General features: G+C 34.8%; 4 protein-coding genes across 5 annotated transcripts; 2 read left to right on the top strand and 2 right to left on the bottom strand.

The window, feature by feature from the left end:
• Positions 1 to 4747: 4747 nt before the first annotated feature.
• On the bottom strand, positions 4748 to 6234 carry RpL31 (ribosomal protein L31). Its single transcript, XM_028302208.1, has 3 exons — positions 6124 to 6234; positions 5754 to 5983; positions 4748 to 4916 (listed from the first exon to the last, which is right to left on the bottom strand). Exons 2-3 carry the CDS (start codon positions 5975 to 5977, stop codon positions 4766 to 4768), a joined length of 375 nt encoding a protein of 124 aa, XP_028158009.1. The 5' UTR covers positions 5978 to 5983; positions 6124 to 6234; the 3' UTR covers positions 4748 to 4765.
• A 1923-nt stretch (positions 6235 to 8157) lies between these two features.
• On the top strand, positions 8158 to 9574 carry LOC114351136 (exosome complex component RRP43). Its single transcript, XM_028302207.1, has 5 exons — positions 8158 to 8300; positions 8370 to 8544; positions 8616 to 8910; positions 9000 to 9129; positions 9318 to 9574. Exons 1-5 carry the CDS (start codon positions 8284 to 8286, stop codon positions 9553 to 9555), a joined length of 855 nt encoding a protein of 284 aa, XP_028158008.1. The 5' UTR covers positions 8158 to 8283; the 3' UTR covers positions 9556 to 9574.
• Positions 9575 to 9974: 400 nt separating this feature from the next.
• On the top strand, positions 9975 to 11444 carry Ufsp2 (UFM1 specific peptidase 2). Its single transcript, XM_028302245.1, has 5 exons — positions 9975 to 10036; positions 10261 to 10482; positions 10581 to 10808; positions 11051 to 11224; positions 11355 to 11444. The coding sequence occupies exons 1-5, from the start codon at positions 9998 to 10000 to the stop codon at positions 11442 to 11444; spliced, it is 753 nt and encodes a 250-aa protein (XP_028158046.1). The 5' UTR covers positions 9975 to 9997.
• Positions 11445 to 12303: 859 nt separating this feature from the next.
• Positions 12304 to 15594, bottom strand: LOC114351135 (uncharacterized). Of its 2 annotated transcripts, none has more exons than XM_028302204.1 (4): positions 15538 to 15594; positions 14835 to 15087; positions 14529 to 14636; positions 12304 to 13148 (listed from the first exon to the last, which is right to left on the bottom strand). In XM_028302204.1, exons 1-4 carry the CDS (start codon positions 15540 to 15542, stop codon positions 12618 to 12620), a joined length of 897 nt encoding a protein of 298 aa, XP_028158005.1. In that variant the 5' UTR covers positions 15543 to 15594; the 3' UTR covers positions 12304 to 12617. The 2 variants fall into 2 exon arrangements, with proteins under 2 accessions (XP_028158005.1, XP_028158007.1); XM_028302206.1 differs by having other exon boundaries at positions 12728 to 12981.
• Between the last annotated feature and the right edge of the window lie 6020 nt (positions 15595 to 21614).

Here is a 21614-nt window from a genome sequence, read left to right as displayed (position 1 = left end):
AAAACAGAATTGTGAAGCTAACCGCTATTATGTTAGTTAAAATGAATGTAAGTTAAACACAGCAACGTGAAGCACCAATAATAAAGCCAAGCACGTTGAAAATGAAATGTTAACATGCCCATTGTCCGCCCCATCCACACGACTGTTTAGCACGCTACATACCTTCACTATCTGCGATACACAAACTAGAATACCTAGGTGGACAACACTGTCTTTATATATTTGTTGATTCGAAATGTTTCCAGATATTCTTAAGTATACGTTTTTTTTTATAGTAGATTATAAAAATAATAATGCCACATTTACCTTTTGTATTTCTACCGTCTACCACTGCACCGACGACCTGGGGTGAGATGAGGGTTACAGGAGATTGGAGAAATTCTGGTACTTTGCCCAGCAGTGGACGTGTCATGGCTAAGATGAAGAAGAATAAAACATTTAAACTCTTATGTACGTACAGTGGTAGGTAGTTGGTACTCAAATTTAAATCTAAGTAGGTAAATTGTTGTTGTCAGCAGATTATGGCTAATCATAGTGCGAGTTCATGCAGAGATGCAGAGCTATTGGTAGTAAAATAGAAACCTGTCAGTAGGTACAGTTTACCTGTTCATGGACAAGCTGTTTTCACGGGAATCTATACGCTAGAGTTCAAACCCTCTGATTAATATCAACCAATGCTATTGAAATGAAAACCTAGGAAAAACACTTTTAAAATGTAACCTATTTTATTTCATAAACTATGCAAACTGAAATCTCACTCTGGTATAACGAAAACAAGTTGTAGATGAATGCAGTGAAAAGTGAATAGAGTGCGGAGCAGTGATCAGAGTTCACTGTTTAAGTTTTCAACATCTCTTACAAGGAATGTATGTGGAAATAGAGCTGCAGTAGTTCTGAGTGCACTCTAAGAACACAAAATTCAATTTAAAAAACAGCTTTTACTCTCACACTGTAGTAGTTAAGTATCGCAGCTCCGTGTGCATTATCCAATGAGAGCATCGACTTTTAATACACGCTACATTCAAGTCAAGACATTATAACACATAAGGTAACCCGAGTTCAGAGATACCGTAGTCAGTCGGGAACGCATTATAAACTTTTATTCAGTAAAAGGGCATTTACTTAGCGCGCGCGTGCAGAATGAAAGATGTAAAGCCTCAACACATAACTCAGTTGGCCGTCTTCGCTTCACCCCTATAAATTACGCCTTACATCGCACGCCAGCACCCATTCGCTAACCAACACAATCCTCTTATTTTTTACTCCGCCCGCACAAACGCCGCCCGAACTGGACTAAAAACTTTATTTACGAGTCAACCGGAGAAAACAACTGTCACAAATCCACATCGATTCACGTTAGTCTCGCGCTCGTTACTTATCCGTTTCAAAATACAATGTAATTCCTAGAACCTACCACACCTAACTACCAACCTACTTTTGGACGTAATAACTTATAGGTAGAGTTTCAGTTACCTGTTACCTACACTAGAAAGAAATCAATTTCAGAAACATGCCTAGGACAACACTCAAAAAAACTGAAACACGTAATTTAAACTCCTACATAAGTTACCTATTTAAGAAATACTACTTAGAAAAATCTTTTCTAAGTTCTAGTAACATGAGTAAACGTATGTGTTTTAGAAGCACGAAGGTAGCATGTCCTGTAATTACTTTATATGTAATTAAATTAACGCAAGTCTATCATTGAAGTATTACGGTATTAAGTACTTACCGCGAAACGCTAATGTAGTACCGACCGCAACTTGAGCAAATTCTAGGATTACGTGGTAATTAATCTGGACATTAACAACGAATGTGGTTTAGGAACTAATTCCATTAAGTGACCGTCTCAGGACATCGATTTGTCAGTGCCTTATACGAAGCCTCATTCAGTTCTTTTGCAAGGCGCCTGCAGCGTAAGAACATTAAGAGGCATTAGGTAACAAACTGACTTAGTCTACGCCCCTAAACATTTCACCAGATTTAGGGTGTGATAGGTAGGTATACCGATGTTGTCTACATTCATGGACTGGCCCATCTTCTTGACTGATTTAAACGATGTAAATCACCTCACCAATAGCTGTCAACTAAATGCTAGTTAGCCTTATAGCCTTACTAGCTGTGCCAGCGACTTCCCACGCGTGAAAATAGTTTGAATATTTTTTCCCGTTTTTTTTATTCCTGCTTCGCGCCTATTGGTCGCAGCGTGATGTTATAAGCCTAAAGCCTTTCTCGGTAAATGAGCTATCCAACAAAAATATTTTTCAAAAGCAACCAGTAGGTAGTTCCTGAGAAAAACAAACTCCAACTTTATAATTTCGTATAGAAGTATAGATAGATAAATATTATCCAATCCTCACGTCTCGTTATTTGTAGTCAAATAGCAAGTACACAGAGATGGCGGCACAAGATGTCTTCAGTAATGGGTTTAGCCGTGCTAATGGAACTGAACCGCAGGCTTAGCGTTGCGGCTGACGGGCGCACCTACACCTCTCTGCCACATCCTGCAACAGGGTGACATCCGTTAAGTTAGCGACGCGCTGCGAGACAGCCGTGTAAAGACTCAAATAGGTTTACACGGTGACATAATCTGCTATGTTATGTACTAAGACCACTATGCAATTAATACGAGTTAACATCTATCCGTTCATAACTATGCGCAATAATGTAATATAGGTAGGTAACTTATGAAAAGGTGTTTAATTCGTTTTCACAAATAACAAGGTAGAGTCAGTAGGCCAATGCTTCATATATACCTAGTACCTAAGTTGTTTTCTCTTTAGTATTCTTCACTATTTCGAATGTTTACTCATGTTTGTCCTACTTTGTCGCTTGATAGCCTGTAACTTTAGTTAGGCCATGCACGTTTAAATGGCATCATGGCCAACAATGGAAATATTAAATCTATGCCATAATGGTTGTAATTTTAATAAGCAAACATGCACGTTAGTTATAATAATTTGTCGACAAATTCACAACTGAAACGGTTGACACTTGACGGGCGTCGGCATAATGCGACGTCGCCTGCAGCCATTGTGGCTTCATACGCCTATGCTACCAGCCTATCGCCAAAATAGGACAAAATTATTTTTATCTAATATTTTTATTTCGAAACCAAACATTTACAATAACCAATCTATTGTGGCTGTAATCCTACTAATAATATAAATGCGAAAGTTTGTGTGGATGACTGGATGTTTGTTACTCTTTCACGCAAAAACTACAGAACGGATTTTGATGAAACTTTACAGTATTATTGTTTATAACCCAGAATAACATATAGGCTAAAATTTATGACGATCTGTGACAAACTAAACTTCACGCGGGTGAAGCCGCGGGCAAAAGCTAGTATCTACATACAGCGTAAGCAACCCTGTTATTTAATCGCTATAGTAGGTATTTCTTAGAACTACCAAATAGACAAGCTTTCATAAATAGTATGTAGGTGCGTGAGTACTTAAATTAAATTAGATAAAGAGGTGGGTCACTCGGCGTTTGATTGTATAGCAGTAGTAATGTACGCCAATAGTGGGTTATACGGGAGCTCATTTCCTCTACGAAGTAATGCCCGTCGTCTTCACGCTATCCTGACTTCATCAGATTGGAACTGCTGATTACTCAATCCCTTGGATTTAGATGAGCCACTTACTACACGTCCAGCCATATAAATGGGATACGGTTAGGACATTAGCTTTATCAACAGGGATACTGTGTCGGCACGAAACTCGTAGAAAAGATGTACCAAAATATCATCTAGGTAGATGAGCGTAATTACCTACTAAGTACCTATCAGATTACTTTTTTTCCGATATTACGTTTACTAGTTATTTATAAATTAGTGCTATTTCGAATAGGTACAAAATCGGCGCCAAATTATTTTTTCTGTTTAGCCCGAAAGTTAGCCGAGAATGCTTTAGTTTTACATAATGTACATACTAGACTAATATTATGATAAGGCATTAAAAGAATTAATAAAAAAATTGTTGATTGTGATCATAATATATTATTTACTTACGATTTTTTGGGTTCGATAACAAATTACAACGTCGTATAACGTATTTTTCTAACTTTATTAAAAACTAAATCTTTTTCTTTTATTAGTTTAAAAATGTCGGTCCGGTACGGTCGATTACTCCTTGGCGGCGGCAGTCAATATACAATTTAGACATAGGTAGCCATTAAAAAGAACAAGTACCTTACTTCAGACTGATCTAGTCTCAATGATGACCGGAAAAGTATACGGCTCTCCGCCCACCACTATGCACTAGCTACTTATCTCCCGGTTTTAAATTGGGCTGCCAAAAACTTACAAATGAAAGGACTTTAAAAAACCAACAAAAATGTAGAGCCTTGACTTGAGTCAGTTACATTTCATCCTAATTAGAAAATAATAGGTATCTGTACCCTGAGCACGAATAACTCTCGTAATCGTATTTTGTCCTTAGCAACTGTAACGAAAACTATATTTATTCGTGCTCCGGGTACAAGTGTTAAAAATAATAAGTAGGTAGGTACTTTAGGTATGGTAGTATGTAGATCTTTTTATATCCCTAGTCCATCACTGGATGTCTCTAAAAGTTGGGTTTGTATTGAAACCCTTTTACATTTATAAATTTAATTTAAAAGGCCAACATAGTTCTTTTGAGTTTTGTATAACTCATACTCGTGAATTCTACTAAGCAAGTCTACATAATTATCATACTCTGATTAAAATAAGAATTTATCAGTGGTAAATAAAAGTCAGAAATTATGCTAAACTTATTGTTTATTCTTGGCTAGCGTCAACATTCTCTGTCTGCAAACCCTTGATGGAGGCCACTGGGACGTACGTCACCAATGTGAACAGTTTGTGTGCTGAGTCTTCGTCATCATTGCGTCTGCGTGAAAGGCGGACTCTGACACGGAATGGGACGTTTCTGAAAAACAAATACAAAATATGCTTTAGCAAACACTCAAATGTACATTTGAAAGACACCACAGAACTAACGGGATATATTCTAAAATAATGCATGCATAATTAATAAACTACCAATACTACCTAGTCCTAACTATAGAAAAATTATTATGCATATAATATAGTATAAAAAAATTATTACAAGTATCACGAAAAAACGAAATAAACAAACCAAATAGTGAAACAAATGTTTTAAACAGACACTCATTATAGTTTTGACCTATTGGCATTTAGCATCAATCAATTGGAATTTTCCTACCATGATAATCAGAAAAGATGAATTTATAAATAAAAAGTTATTAGATGATAGAATCAGTAAAATATCATGGTTGAGAACTGACAGGAGTTACTAATATAGCAATTTAGTCAATCAAAATCATAGAAACTCAACTTCTATGACTTAAAAAGTTATTTACAATATTTTTACACAGTAACTGTAATACATACAATCATTTTGTATTCATACAGAGATTAGGCGATAAGCAACTAAAATGTCTTTGGAAAACTAGTTGGTAGAATAATAACAACTGACTAACCAAATATAAACAGTAATCAATATAACTCAATGCAGAGTATATTAATTATGAATATCCTTGCACTAGCTTTTAGAAATTACAAAACTTGAATGCCAGTTCAAAGTAGTTTCTTGGGACAGAGGTCTAGGCATTTTTAGAACAACAACATAACCTCAAAACACCAATGATATTTTAGGTTATTCAGTAACTGTTTCATTTGTTTGTCTAATAACAATAATGTAATTGATCTCAGACTTTTATAGTAAAACTTAATGAGCATTTACCTTACACCCTTGGACCAGAGGTACTTGTTTAGCCGAGTGTCTACTCGGACATCAGGGGTTCCCATTTGTTTTTCAGCGAACTTGCGGATCTCTTTAATTGCTCGTGGAGCGCGTTTCTTAAAACCAACTCCATGGAGCCTTTTATGAAGATTCACTGTGTATTCTCGCGTTACAACTTCGTTGATCGCGGATTTACCTTTCCTCTCTCCCTTCGGTTTAGCCATTGTGATCTGAAATTACCAGCGCGAGAGTTAAAATAAGCTAAGCTTCGGGTGTACTTGATAAATTCACATTTATATTTCAAATAAAATTCACAGTTATGTCGAATATTACACGGATTAATTCAGATATTTTCAGAAAAATAACACACCTTGGGTTTCGTCTACGAAAACCGACACAAAAAGAAATGTCAAATTCTTTACGTCACTGTCAGATGTCAGAATCGAGAAGCATTCATTCATAAAACTACATTCACATCTGTAGGGTGTGGAAAATTTCATATACGACCTCTTTCGTTCAATTTTTTTTGTAATACATTTTATTTAGAACAATGCAAGGACGACGTGAACGGAGACAAAACGTGCTTCTTCAACCATAGAATTTCTTTAAATACAGGGTGTTTGGCGCATCGTGTGCCAAAATGATTTGGCGGATAGAATGGGTCATTTCCTATATTTTCACCCCCCATAACACGTTCCATGTCAGGCGGCTACTTTTATATTAAGTTTTTTAGTAATTTCACCAAAATACCCAAATCGCATCATTTAATTTCGATTTAAAAAAAAACTACTAAGCGTAGCCTCAAAGTAAATATTTTGTTTTGACGTGCATTGATATAGGGTTGCATCAAATCTAAATTTACTGGCAAATATCATCTAGTTTTTTTTTAATTCAGCTTTGAACTTTTCCGAAAAGTTAAAAATGGACTGAACATTTAAGTTTACATGGCTATAAATTTTTTTTTAAAAGAGATAGCGATCTTCGGATTTTATCAAAACTTCTCTAGTCTATCCCCATTCAAACGGTATACTAATCTTGTTTAAATAATAACAACAACTTCACAAATTCCCTAAATTAGTGCATTGACTCTATTCGGACTGATTTGCGAAATTTGTGTTTATAGCCCCTTTTTGTGTGAATAACACGTTAAATACCTACAGGTAAAAATATTTATCTTATGCAATGTAAAAACTTTTTCCCTATCGTTTTTCAACGTGGATTTCTTGAAATTAAAGACGAAAATAATTATTTTGATCGTTTATTAATTATTACAAATTTTGTTCAAAATGTCCGCCTCGGCAACGTATACACTCACGACATCTTCGACTGTTGTCGTATGCAGCCTCATTTCTCTTTTTATTACTATAAAGGCGTTTTCTATTCGTTGTTGTAGTTCTTCTAATGTTTGAACTTCCGTTACGTACACCAGTTCATTACCTCGTCCCCAGACGTAAAAATCTAACGGAGTTAGGTCTGGGGAACGTGCAGGCCACTGTATAGGGCCAGTCTAAATTAGAAGAAGATGTCGTTACTTAGTGTATACGTTGCCGAGGCGGACATTTTGAACAAAATTTGTAATAATTAATAAACGATCAAAATAATTATTTTCGTCTTTAATTTCAAGAAATCTACATTGAAAAACGATAGAGAAAAGGTTTTTTACATTGCATAAGATAAATATTTTTTACCTGTAGGTATTTAACGTGTTATTCACACAAAAAGGGGCTATAAACACAAATTTCGCAAATCAGTCCGAATAGAGTCAATGCACTAATTTAGGGAATTTGTGAAGTTGTTGTTATTATTTAAACAAGATTAGTATACCGTTTGAATGGGGATAGACTAGAGAAGTTTTGATAAAATCCGAAGATCGCTATCTCTTTTAAAAAAAAAATTATAGCCATGTAAACTTAAATGTTCAGTCCATTTTTAACTTTTCGGAAAAGTTCAAAGCTGAATTTAAAAAAAACTAGATGATATTTGCCAGTAAATTTAGATTTGATGCAACCCTATATCAATGCACGTCAAAACAAAATATTTACTTTGAAGCTACGCGTAGTAGTCTTTTTTTAAATCGAAATTAAATGATGCGATTTGGGTATTTTGGTGAAATTACTAAAAAACTTAATATAAAAGTAGCCGCCTGACATGGAACGTGTTATGGGGGCTGAAAATATAGGAAATGACCCATTCTATCCGCCAAATCATTTTGGCACACGATGCGCCAAACACCCTGTATATTTACATGTCTTGTCTTCGCTCCGCTTAGCTTTCTTTAGTAGCACATTCAGTTTAGTAGCACATTCATTCAGAGAGCGCTTGCTTTATTATGGTGTTATATTATCTTTGGTTCATTAAAAAAAAAGTCAATGCAGCACGTAATGTCAATGTCAAAATCGTAAAAGTGAGGTTAGGTTTCTGTGTACAAAAACTCCAGTTTGTAACAAAAATTTAAATAAACAACAAATACTCGAATTTTACAGTTCAAATAAATGCTATTCTAATTGGTTATCAATTTCAGTTGATTATCATGGCTGAAATTTACAAGTAAGTCTTAAATCTTTATAGGTAATAGATAAATTGATTGTTGGTACTGATTCCTATTAATATTTGCAGATTAATACATCCGGTGAAGTATTTCACCGACTATATTTCAAGAGAAATTCGGCCAGATGGAAGAAAGTTTCATGAACAGCGAAACATCAAAGTAAACGTGAATTCTCTGAAATGTGCCGAAGCATCAGCAGTGGTTAAATGTGGGAACACGACTGTAGTGTGCGGTATTCAATTGGTATGTTTAAGTTAAAGTATTCGTAGTTATATACTTCTAAATAAATATTATAATATTATGCTTTATTTTAGGAACTGGCTGCACCAAAGGCAGAAGAGCCTGAATTAGGTTTCCTAGTAACAAATGTAGAGCTTCCACCGCTGTGCTCGTCTAAATACAGACCAGGCCCTCCTTCTGATCATGCACAGGTGCAAAGTTATATGCTCTCAGATATATTTGTCAATTCAAAATGTGTAGATTTAAAAGATTTATGTATTGTTCCTGATAAATTGGCCTGGGTAGTGTATTGTGATATAGTTTGCTTGGACAATGATGGAAGTTTAGTGGATACTTGCATTATAGCACTTATGGCCAGCTTAAGAACATGTAAGTACAATAATTTATTATTATAAATTTTTTGGAACATGTTACCTTTAGTTTTTCAAACTTTACTAAACCATTATTTTGAATTTCAGTAAGCTTACCAGCTGTCACTTACGATGCTGAGACAGAAGACATTAAAGTTGACTCAACTGTTAGAACACCACTTAAGGTTCACGGAATGCCTGTTGCCACAAGTTTTGCTGTTTACAAACTCCAAGAGAAGTATGAAGTACATCTTTATTAAAATAAATTAAACCATTTAAGCTTGGTATATTTGCCCTCTCAGTGTCACAAATTCTTTTGATTTGTGTCCATTATAGCAACATCCATTAATTTCTCTTTATTATTATGAGAGTATCTTCTAAAGTAAGAGAGGAGCTATAAAATCTAATTAAATATATTTTTTTCAGGAATATATTACTAACAGATCCCTCATCATATGAAGAAGAAATGTGTGGAGGAGCTGGTGCAAACTTGACTGTATGTGTGAATAAAGGGCTGTTATGTGGGAATCATACATTTGGTGGCAGTCACCTTTTAATGGAAAATCAGGAAGAAATATTAAAGATTGCTAAAGAAAAGGCTAATCTAGTAGAAAATGTTATAAATTCATGTATAAGCAATGAAGAAAGTCTGTCTAATAAATAAAGGAGAAACTACTTCAGTACACAGTGGTGTTTTTATTAGAACTTTTATCCCACTGTTAATCAGCTAAAATCTAAAATAATACCTACTCTCTGGAAAGACAACCAAGTGATTGAGCTTAACCAGCCTACCTGAGGCTCTTAAAAACATCGATTCATACAATACTACCCTAGTATACTAAGCGAACATAGTATTTGCAATTTGTTATGATTTTAATTACATTTTTTATAACTTTTATGAAAGTTTCACAAATCCTTAGGGCTTACTGCTTAACGATAGCGTCTCCACAAAAAAAATAGTTGAATAAAAAAAAACACTTGATCAAAGTAAAAAGTTGATAACTATTTTTTAGTCATAGTAACTAATGACCTAATTATTAAATATGGCAACTAAACAATTTATTTTAATCTGTGCTTAAATTTTATTATGGCAACACTCATATAAAATGTCACCACGTCTCAAAATATCGAGCTATGTTGTTGAGGTAAACTTTGTAATTTAAATACTCCTCTCTCCATTAAAATGTACAATTTTATTGAATTTCAACATACAATTTGCACTGAAGTTATTAAAAAGTCAACTTTCCATCTCCAAGTGTTAGAATGTCACTAACCTTAAATGTCATGTTTTGTGCTCTAAATTCACGTTTATTTTAGTAAAATCCTAGATTATTGTAATAATTTGTGGGCCTTCCCATCTCATTTTCAGAGGCTATCTAAGATTAACGCTGATGAAACCATAGGATGTCTCTACGGGCTTATGTACGATGGCACTTTACTCGTCGTAGGATTGAGCATAGAATCGTTTGAATCTGAGAAAAACACATACAATCAACTGTTACTGAACCTTCCAGCTGAGATAGAACTATGTGGTGTTATAAAATTTGGAGAACCCTTGACGATGGAGTCGAAATTAAGAGAAATCCTCCAGGTAAGTGAATGAGCTTTGAGTTTACAGTAAAAAAAGTCTCAACAACCAACTAAATTATTAAAAGAATCATATATTAACTGGATTGCGTTTGATTGCAGGATGTGGATATAACTGATAACCCATTGGTGATCATAATAAATGAGAAGAAAGAAATGAAAGCACACTTTTTGGTCCATGATAAGTTTGAGGAAACCAAATATGAAGTTCTGGAAGCCAGTGACTTGTGGAAGCAATTCCTTCATGTGCGCCTGAATACTATTCTGCCTCTGAGTTGTGAAGCAACTATAACAGGGGTGAAAAATATTCTGCAAAGTAAAAGGAAAAAGGTAAGCAAATGGTAACTAAAGTCTGGTAAAATGCTAAACTGTCAAAAGTATAATATAACAAGACTGGATTTACAAGTTGAGAAAGCATCCTAGTTAAAATCAATTTAACATAATGTGTTTTAAGCACTCCTTTTCTCTGGAGACAAATGGGACAAACCTAGCTTTTACCAGTTTTCGGTAATAACTGACATTCATCTTACGGTTCAGCACTGACCTAATTTTTTATTTGTAATATTTCTCAGATAGCATCAGGCCAAGTGTCATTCCATATTGATAGTACATCAGTTTATTTATTTGGAGAAGCTGCTGATGTTGGCTTGACTGGCACTAGTGTGGAAGCTACAATTGGTGAATTAGTTGATTCAATGAATCCTGAACAACCGTCTAAAAAGAAGAAACAACACTCTAATATTGTGGTAAGCAAATTACATAAACTTTCTTTTTAAATTATAAAGTTTTATTTATAACTGATATTATCAGGTCCAGGAGATTTTTTTTTCCATCTTTTTGGGTTAGAATTGCTNATAAACTGTCCGTTATGAACAGTTTTTTCAAAAAAAGAAATTCAAGGAAATGGACCTGGATCTCACCTTGTGGAAGATACACGAACGAAATAGACTATATAATGACAAATAAAAAAGATAGGATCAAGGATGTTACTGTAATAAATAACCTGAACTTCAATACAGACCATAGAATGGTTCGTGCAATATTGGAAGGAAACCCAGTAAAGAAAACAAGAAAAACCTATAGTAAGAGACCTGAATCATACATCACCAATAAAAATCTGGAAACCTTCACGATAAATTTCAAAAACGCACTGGAAAACGAGATGGATAAATCCAACAGTAAGAATATAGAAGAAATCTACAATAAATTCACAACTACCTTAAAAAACGAGATCGACAGAACCAAATCAATGCCAAAAGAAAAAAGGATATCTACACACACCCAAGATTTACTACAACAACGGAAAGAACTACTGAAGGATAAAAAATCTAATACAAAACAAATCACGGAAATAAGCAAGAAAATCAATGAAAATATAAAGAAGGATAACAAAGTAAGAAGAAACGATGTCATCAAATATCATATTGAAAAAACAGGAGGAATAAAGAAGGCTTATAAGAAGCTGTCAGACAAAACAGAATGGATGCCAAATCTAAAGAACAAACAGGGAATATGCACAGGGAACAGGAAGGCAATTCTCGACATTGCAACAGAGTTCTACAAAACACTTTACACAGGCATGGACGGCAACAACGAATACCAACCAAAAAACTTAAATTGTAACAACTTTAACGATGAATCGATACCACCTATCCTCTTATCAGAAACANTTTGAAAAAGTGAAAAATACGTGTAGAGTATTTTTTGATAAGTTAACTGACGGACTAATTAAAACTCTTGCTTTTTGACCCAGGCAACATCCCCATTTTATTCTTCAGTTAAAAGTTATCCGACGATTGAAAAATCAGCCGTAATTTAAAAATTATAATCTTGCACTCATCAATTAATTTATTAAAAAAAGATTCGGCGCTATTATATTAAGAATAAGTTTTACATAGTGATTTGATTGCTATTCGGTCTGGTGATATCAAAGATGTTAACGATTATAAAAGAATCCTGTATTCGAATTTGACGTTAGGTAGGTACCTACTCATTTAAATTTCCCTTGATTTGATGGATTCTCTAAAGGATTTTAATTAACAAATATTTTGTTCTATGGTAGAGTTAATTAAGTAGGTATTTACCTGATTCAAAGACAGATGATGACTTCGCAGACCGTATCATAATATTACTACTTGTTTAAAGTGATTTTGATATCAATAAGTAATCAAAAATTACATACCCAATTATTATTTTGTGGTGTTCTATGCACTCCGCCAGTTGAAGGCGCACTTCTTCATTTTCTTGTGCGTCAAATACTTCATAAGTGCACGTGTTATTTGTAATCAATGCATCTCCCCGTAAATTGAGAGTAATTTTATTCTTAGGTGACTGAAAATTCTCGAGATTGTGTCTCAGAATGTACACGTGCCCAATTATTTGAAATATCATCAAAAACAATAACAAATCAAACCCACAAAACAATGTTGAGCAGTTGTATGATAAGTAGATATTATAAACGGTAGTACTTGCAAAGTGGTCGAGCGGGTTGAATCCAGGAAAACTAAAATATACAGAATATTCCATGGAATAATTTTCAGTCTTTGATATCAAGGTATGTCTTATGTTGTTGTACGTTGGAGTGATATTGAAGAACAATATTGCTAAATACATTATTATTGTGCTAAACTTTGTGCAATAAGATGAGATCTTGTCAACAGTTTTGTTCACCTGGAAATAATTATTTAATTACAGTTCGTGCCCATCCTTCGTTCAAAATATAGTGGTTTTTCAGACTAACAAAGGTAGACTAGTGTGACTTGATTGTGTTGATGTGAATGACCCTAAATAAAATCTATTGAAAATGTAGAGATCTTCAATACATCTTCCAGACAATGTCAAGATGCCAAACATTGTGTTCTTGAAAATTGTTAATAAAATATTAAGTAATATTAGGTACTTAGGCCTGATTCGACCAAACTTTTATACGAGAATAACTCCTGGTATAACTGGCACATTGAGGCCCAGAACAGACGGTGAAACGCAACTGTAAAGAAACTGCAACTCCTAGTTACCTACTTTTGAGTTGCATCTAAGTTGAAAGTTTCAAACTGGTCGCGTCATGTGTGGTCTCTCATCGGACGCTATGGCAGAAACTTAGATGCAACTCAAAAGTAACTAGAAGTTGCAGTTTCGTTGCAGTTGCGTTGCACCGTCTGTTCTGGGCCTCAAGACTTTCAGTATGGGAAATATGTCAAAACTGAAGATTTATTCTGAGATTAAAATTTACTCTTATTTGTTCGTATCCACCCTTAGGCTGGGTTGCACCATCTTACTTTAACTTTGACAAACTTCAAAAATCTGTCAAATTCCATACAAAAAGCACCGGTTATTGTCATAGTTACCGTTAAAGATAGGTGGTGCCAACTGCCCTTAGTCTGACATACGGTGATCTCCATTTTAACAACTTGTAAAAAGGCAAAAAGGAGGTAAAGCTATGTTACTCGTATGTGGTCGTGTTTTTGGGGACGATTGTTGTTATAAATTAATAATGTTTGGGTCTTATTTTATTTTGTACTTGCATCGAATAAATACTTTTTCTTTTTTTCTTTCTTATGGTGCGGACGTGAGGCGAGGAAGGGGCCAAGTGCGTGTCGTGACACGCGCAGTATAGGGTTCCGTAGTTGTCCGTCGTTCAGAAGCAAGCAATTACCTTCATCTAAAGTCACTTTTATTATCACTTCTAAAGAATTTTTATGAGGTATGAAATTTTAAGGGGAGTGGGGGCACTCTACTCGAACAAAAATTGCCACTTTAAACATATTTTGCAAACGATGGGGTAGAAGATGAAAAAAAAAATCATCCCCACTTTAGGTGTGTAGGCTATAGTAAAAATTTTTTTCTATCACTTTGTCGGTTTGTGATTAATATAAATTACAGCTCTTTAGTGCCAATAGTTTCCAAGTTAAACTTCGGACGGACAGACAGACGGACATGACGAAACTATAAGGGTTCCTTGTCAGGACTACGGAACCCTAAAATGTACATAATGTTTCCTGATTTTTTTTATAATCATGAACATAACTACTTATGTATTCCACAAGGACTAACCTCTTCAAAATAGTCGCCTTTATAAGCGTGGTGCATCAAATGAAATTCCTGTATGAATTTACATAGCAATGAATTGTATGTCTGCAAGTTTGGTAGAATACTTCTAAGCTGAAATGAAAACAAACGTAAAAAAAGTTGTAAGTTCATCCTGAAATTATTTTGGAGCTTAAAGTCGATAAATATTAAGTCTTATTTTGTACAAAATGTAGCAAAATGGAGGGAAATCACTATCGATATATTTTTTTTATGCAGAACAAGGCAGATATTTGATCGTAATTTAAAAGTATTCGATTCAAATATACTTACAGCTGTAACCATTGCCAAAAACGTAGTTATAATCATATGTCCCATGTCGAGAAAACTCAACCGATGAAAATTATCAGTTATGTAATACAACCCCCCCATCACTATGATGGTGGTATGGAATGGTAAAGTTGCCCTATGGATTCGTATGGGCAAAGGCAAGTACCCTTCGAAGACATCAGATGGCCATGATCCTGATGGTCTCAAAAAAAATCTTATGGTTTTTATGTAGCCGAGTTGTAATGGCGATTCCTGTCTGTAAAAATTTATTCAGTAAACTTATGGGTCGTTTTTTAGATTATTACAAACAACTTAATTACATTATACTATGTAATGTGATAAGTAAAAATACACATTTTAAGTAAGCTCCTAACCGTCCACTTTTTTATTTTTAGGAGATATATTTGTCACCCTATTAAACTTGAGCTGTAGGTATCTATTAATAGGATTAGCAGGATTTATTGTGAGGAAACGTACAAACACAAGTATCTATACCTATGCAGGGGATGTAAATAATTTCATGATTTAATATTTCCTAGGCTGTGTACAAGTACATACTTAAGTAGGTACTATGTCAAGCCAAATAAGGTGTTTTATATCAGTAACTTAGGAAATACTTATGCATAGAACATGAAGAATCCGACAGAAAACTTGCAAAATCAGGTAAGGTTACAATTAGATTAAATTAAGGACTTCGATTACTCACTGCATTTTGTTTGATGAAATAATTAAATTTTTATTATACGACTGATGTGGTTATAGCTTTCCCTAGTAATGGACTGTTCCGCGAGTAAAATGTAGGTACCTACCTACTAATTGTTATAAATACATAATGTCTCTGATTGACCATTAAATATGCATGTTGAAGGACAACTGATGATAATAGCTTAGAATATTATAGAGAAGAACTTTCCAATAGAAATGCACGAGGATAAAAATATTCAATTAATTATTTGAATATTGAAAAGCTTGGAAATTAATTTCGTCTTTTAACCAGCAAAAATTATAAGCTAGGAGCCATCTTGATTGTATCGCCTTTCAAACTAAAAACCGCAGAAGATTTTCCATCTATCTCGTAAAGAAATAGACAAACTGCATCAAAATCAGACCATTCATTTAGGAGTCCCGATTGCTAACTGTAGCCTATGTGTCCTACGCTATCTAATCTACACTACATTATAGGCATATCTAATATCCAAATACGGAACCCTAAAAGCATTTATTAACGATTTTTTGGTAAAAAACGAATGTATTTGCTTTGCACACGTGAAAAAATACAGAAGGTTTACCTAATAAGCCAAGCAATGCTATTTACTATTTACTCATTTATTACAGTTAAAAATATTGTGACGTTTTGATAATTGTTATTTCTGCGTGTTTCTGCGAGTCATATCACGGAATATACATGGTGGTGATTCGGATAGCCCTAGTGATGCTTTGCTTGGGACACCCTGTATGTACACAGAGTAGCAACTTAGGTAAGGGTCATATTCATCTGTGGTAGTTGAAGGCTTTGTCCGGATTCCCATAGTTCTTCCCACCAAGGCGATGGGTATGCCAGATGTTATCCTTCTGATGAGGGGAGCCTCACATAACCTACCATGTCCATTGTCCCTGCAGGGTAGATGCAATTTAATGCATTTTTTCCCCGAAAAAAAAAGCGTCAGATAAATATCGGGAGACACATGTAGGGTAGTTGGGCAGTGTCCTTTGACCTCGTTTGGTGTTCTGTATTAATATAAATCAAGGTATGGTATAATTTGCTTAAAAATAATACAAAAACAAACTGTTTGTAAACTTTGGTCCAGCATCCTTTGGGATGCTCTAAAAATACTTAAGGTTCAATTTTTAACCTTATAATAATGAGCTTTCAATTTTTATCCAAACGCGTACCTAACTTTTTATTAATAAGGGCGAATAGGTATATTTTTGCTTTCTTATACTAGTTGTATTAAGCCGCCTACGCAACAAGCGATGTGATACTTATTTAATACAAATCACTCTAGTTAGTATCTATCAATTATCGTATTAAAGCTTTTATTTAAATTACTTGGTATTGCGAGGTAAATAGTTTTCCATTAGGTAAAATAGCGTTGAAAGAGTCTTCAATGTTGGCCCACTACTGGACTAGAAAAAAACTACTTTTTTTATCTGGATTAAGAGCAGTTGTTGCTGGTTCTATTCCACATTCCAAATACACCCACTGAAAGTTGGTATACAGGGTGTCCTAAAATGGGTCAATCAAACTGATAGGGGAGGTAGCTCTACTAATGTACTATCCCTAAAAATATGAAAAAAAAAATAAAGCGCATAGAGACACAATTTTTTTTTTAAAAGTGAAAATAATAAATCAGCTTTGCATAAGTATCTGGCTATAATTGCTGCGTTTGGAGTTTATTTGTACTTTTTTCTTACTTGTACATGATTGCTTCGTTTATCTGTAAACAAACTTTTAAAAATAATAATATTAATTGTACATGATCGCTTCATTTATCTGTAAGCAAACTTTTGAAAATAATGACTAGATTTCGAGTTCGAGTTCGAGAGCACATTATTTAAAAAAAAATCCGAACTTAATTATTTTTTTCATATTTTTTAGGGGTAGTACGTTAGTAGAGCTACCTCCCCTATCAGTTTGATTCACCCATTCTGGGACACCCTGTATAAGTGTCAAACGGAAACTGTTGTGATTGCCCAATCTCGGAGTCCTATTTTGTGCTCGGAGGCTGAGCCTCACTTGCTATGCAATGATGCACTCGAAGGCTCCAAAAGTAACAACAGTATTAATAAGCAAACCTTCCTAACTTCATTTTCTCATCCCTAAGATCCAAATGGTCATTCGTAAAAGTCGATTATTACGGGTTACCTTTAACCCGGGACTGACAGAGTCGGGACGAAACAATCCAACACTCTATCCAGAGCTACTTCTATTGCAGTTTTTATAAGGTTTGTTATTATTGTAGTAGTATGACGAATGTGAAAGACCTACATTGAATAAGTAAGGTAAGTGCCCCCTACTTCGGTATATTAAGGCTCTTACGAATTTAACATTTTATTTAAAAATAACCAAGCATGATATCAGTATGAAAGCTTTTGATACGACATCGTATCAAAAGACATGTCGAAGATACGACAATGACTCATAATAAAAAGTAAATAATTAATTAACTATCCTCTTATCGGAAACANTTACATAAACTTTCTTTTTAAATTATAAAGTTTTATTTATAACTGATATTATCAGGTCCAGGAGATTTTTTTTTCCATCTTTTTGGGTTAGAATTGCTGAAAAAGCAATTCTAACCCAAAAAGATGGAAAATCTCCTGGACCTGATAATATCACAAACGAGATTCTGAAAGCTACTATCACCGAAACAGCTCCAGTCCTGACAAAGTTATTTAATGAAATAATAGTTAGCGAGACCATACCTACAAACTGGACAAAGTCAACGATTATACTTCTATATAAAAAAGGGAATAGGGGGGATGTAGGGAATTACAGACCCATAAGCTTAATGTCCAATATATACAAAGTCTTCTCAAAAATAATATTAGCCAGAATATCGAACACTCTTGATGAAAACCAACCTAAAGAGCAGGCAGGATTCCGAAGAGATTTCTCAACAGTAGATCACATACATGTAGTAAAACAAGTCTTACAGAAACTTCAAGAATATAATAAATCATACTATATCGGATTCATTGACTACAGCAAGGCATTCGATTCTATAGAACACAAAGCAATATGGTCAGCACTGGAGACACAAGGTGTTCACAAAAAATACATAAAATTAATACAAGAAGTATACTCAAAAAGTACAGCAGAAATACAGCTCGAAAACACTGGACCAGAGTTCCCTATAACTCGAGGTGTCAGACAAGGAGATCCGATCTCGCCTAAACTCTTTTCTGCTGTACTTGAAATGATCATCAGAGAACTTGACTGGGAGAAAAGCGGAATTAACATAAACGGAGAATTACTATCACACCTACGTTTCGCAGACGATATTGTGGTGTTCTCAGATTGCCCACAACAATTGGAAAAGATGCTACAAGAATTATGTGATGTAAGTGCCAAAGTGGGTCTTCTTATGAACACCTCAAAGACAAGAGTGATGACTAACTCAACTAAAGTGAAAATACACGTAAACAAAGTAGAAATTGAGTATGAAGATGAATACATCTATTTGGGACATCTAATTTCCAACAAAGAATGCATGGGCAAAGAAATAGATAGACGAATAACAAACACATGGAAGAGATACTGGTCACTAGCAGAGGTAATGAAAAACGGGAACCTAAAGATGTTCCACAAAAGGAAAATATTTGATGCCTGTATACTACCCTGCCTCACATATGCTTGCCAAACCTGGTCACTAACTAAGCAACAACTTAAAAAGTTAAAAGTATGCCAAAATAGTATGGAGAGAAGTGTATTGGGAGTGAAACTTAAACACAAGATAAACCTAAACACAATAAAATCAAAAACCAAATTCAGAAGTGTTGTTGCAACAATTAGAAAGTTGAAATGGAAGTGGACGGGACACCTAATGAGGGAAAAGAAAGAGAAATGGACAAGAGCCGTAACGGAATGGTATCCCCGTGAAGGAAAAAGAAGCAGAGGCAGACAAGCGAAAAGATGGGAGGACGATATCCGCGAATTAGCAGGGCCATTATGGCCACAAATGGCTAGAAACAGAGAAGCATGGAGATCATTGGAGGAGGCCTATGTCCAAGGACAAACTGGAGATGAGTGCAACTAGATTGTAAAATGAAATGTTAATGTTGTAAAAATACTTTGTAATCTAGTAATAAAGGCTTATATTATATTATTATTATTATTATTATCGAAACATTGCATGAAAGGGAGAATTTCACAACTTCGTTTATACTAGGTAGGTATACTTAATCAATATTAAAGCCTCTTTACACTCACTATAAGGAAGCTCGTCAAATTATCTACATTGTTTAATGTTAATTCAAAATACGTTACATGAAAGCTCTCATTGAAAATTACCATAGGTACAATAAAAACATACGGGTCGAATTGAGAACCTCCTCCTTTTTTTGAAGTCGGTTGATAAAGACTGACAGTCTGACACTGTCCATGACACTTTCATATTTAAAAACATGCTGTATCCCTTCGGAATAAGGTCTAGGTAGCTGCCTAATATGTGATGTGTTATTGGTTCATGGTACAACTAACCTTTGTGATACAGCCGCGGGCGAGCTAACCTTATCGTATCTTTAAGATTATAAATTGAATATCTAGCCAACAGCCCGCGGTGGTGTTTAGTAATGCCATGGTAACATCACTACATTATATTATACTAAATATCATGTTATGATGTGGCAGCGTGATGGAAAACATGTATAATGGCCACACTTTATGGTCCCTAATGTTACGTATGCGTTCTAATTTACATTTAGTGGCGAATAACAAAATATCAATTTGATCGGAATATTGGATAAGGTGACAGCTCTTGTAATATATAATACTTACATAGTAAATGTAGCTGTAAAACATTAATAAATAATGTTATAGTAAAGCCTTATAATCATTTATAGTATGTCACTATTATAACTAAAATAACCCTAGTTTAATTTGATGCAGGAAAAGAAGTAGGCTTGCCTACTTGGAAACGCGTAGATATTTTATTTATTTAATCTTCTTTTATTTACCTACCTACCTATATGTACACTTTTATGTTCACTTATTTATTGAATCTGAAGCTCTATGACTAAAATATTAAATAAAATATATTTCGATAAAGAACTTATGTTCCTAAATTGTAATCTCGGATAATGCCACACCATGGGCACCACCTCTATACGAGCGATGTGATTGAATCTGCCGCTCACGTGTTCAACTGTTTAGAAACTAAAACAAGATTCGAACGAAACAAAAGGTCAATCAATTCAAGTAATAGCGGTATTTAAGCGATAATGTGCCGATAAAATCAATGGTTTTACAACGACACTAACGTAGAGCGACGTGACACGCTTGACATTATTTTGATAGAGCCTCAAGCGTCGTCTTTTGTCTTTTGATGGCTTAAGATGTGCAAATAACAATATCCCAAAGATTTAAGTACGTAATTATACAGATAAGTTTGCATTATCTCTACGTTAGTAACTTTATGTGCGGCGTTAACTAAAATTATTGCTTGTGTGGAGAAACTTCTTGCGGTGTAGTAGGACTTCGTATGTTTGGCAATATTCTTCAGATTCAAAATTCTTTCGGTGCACCTCTTTAAAACTTTAAGCAAGTTTTCAATTCAATTCAAAATTGCAAATCTTTTAAGGTTCTAGTTTTTCAATATATTTAATAGCTACATGCCGCTCCCACAAAAAGTTTGAAGAGCGTAACACCACAATAAAATGCGGGGCTCGTCCAGTTAAATGGTGGGCTTTAATGGAAGGCCATCACATTTGAAGCAATTCCAATGCGCTGGCGCTGGTCATTACCGATATTAACTATTAGCTGGGTTTTATCGCGACAAATAGCATTTTCGATTGCGCTTCGTCCGTTTCAACCAAAAGACGGCCGCTGCTGGACAAAGGCCTCTCTAAATAATTTCCATAACGACTGGTCCTGAATCCTGTGCTACTCGCATCCAGATGCTTTCCGCGGCCTTCACCAGATCGTCATTCCACCAATTGGAAGGTCTGCCTCTTCTAGTCCATGGTCGCTAGTCGACACTCGGGAACTTTTATGCATCAACAGCCTACGAGCTATGTGCGCCCCACTGCCACGTGAATTTGCAAGCAGTTCTGCAAGCT

This window comes from Ostrinia furnacalis, unplaced genomic scaffold (genome assembly GCF_004193835.3).
Source record: "Ostrinia furnacalis isolate ACB-3 unplaced genomic scaffold, ASM419383v2 OfSCF1098, whole genome shotgun sequence".
Taxonomy (NCBI): Eukaryota; Metazoa; Arthropoda; class Insecta; order Lepidoptera; family Crambidae; genus Ostrinia; species Ostrinia furnacalis.
The sequence above is the reverse complement of the archived record's forward strand: the minus strand, read 5'-3'. Positions and strand labels throughout refer to the sequence as shown.

Excerpts from the sequence above, each read along its gene's own strand:
- RpL31 (XM_028302208.1), bottom strand. The coding sequence starts at position 5,977 with ATGGCTAAACCGAAGGGAGAGAGGAAAGGTAAATCCGCGATCAACGAA. Across the intron at positions 4,917-5,753 it reads CTCTGGTCCAAGGGTGTAAG|AAACGTCCCATTCCGTGTCA; the intron begins GTAAATGCTCAT and ends TTTGTTTTTCAG.
- LOC114351136 (XM_028302207.1), top strand. Across the intron at positions 8,911-8,999 it reads TATGGCCAGCTTAAGAACAT|TAAGCTTACCAGCTGTCACT; the intron begins GTAAGTACAATA and ends TTTGAATTTCAG. Across the intron at positions 9,130-9,317 it reads GTTTACAAACTCCAAGAGAA|GAATATATTACTAACAGATC; the intron begins GTATGAAGTACA and ends TATTTTTTTCAG.
- Ufsp2 (XM_028302245.1), top strand. The coding sequence starts at position 9,998 with ATGTCACCACGTCTCAAAATATCGAGCTATGTTGTTGAG. Across the intron at positions 10,483-10,580 it reads AATTAAGAGAAATCCTCCAG|GATGTGGATATAACTGATAA; the intron begins GTAAGTGAATGA and ends GTTTGATTGCAG. Across the intron at positions 11,225-11,354 it reads AACAACACTCTAATATTGTG|TTTTTTCAAAAAAAGAAATT; the intron begins GTAAGCAAATTA and ends CGTTATGAACAG.
- LOC114351135 (XM_028302204.1), bottom strand. Across the intron at positions 14,637-14,834 it reads TTTTGGCAATGGTTACAGCT|CTTAGAAGTATTCTACCAAA; the intron begins GTAAGTATATTT and ends TTTTCATTTCAG. Across the intron at positions 13,149-14,528 it reads AAGGCGACTATTTTGAAGAG|GTGAACAAAACTGTTGACAA; the intron begins GTTAGTCCTTGT and ends AATTATTTCCAG.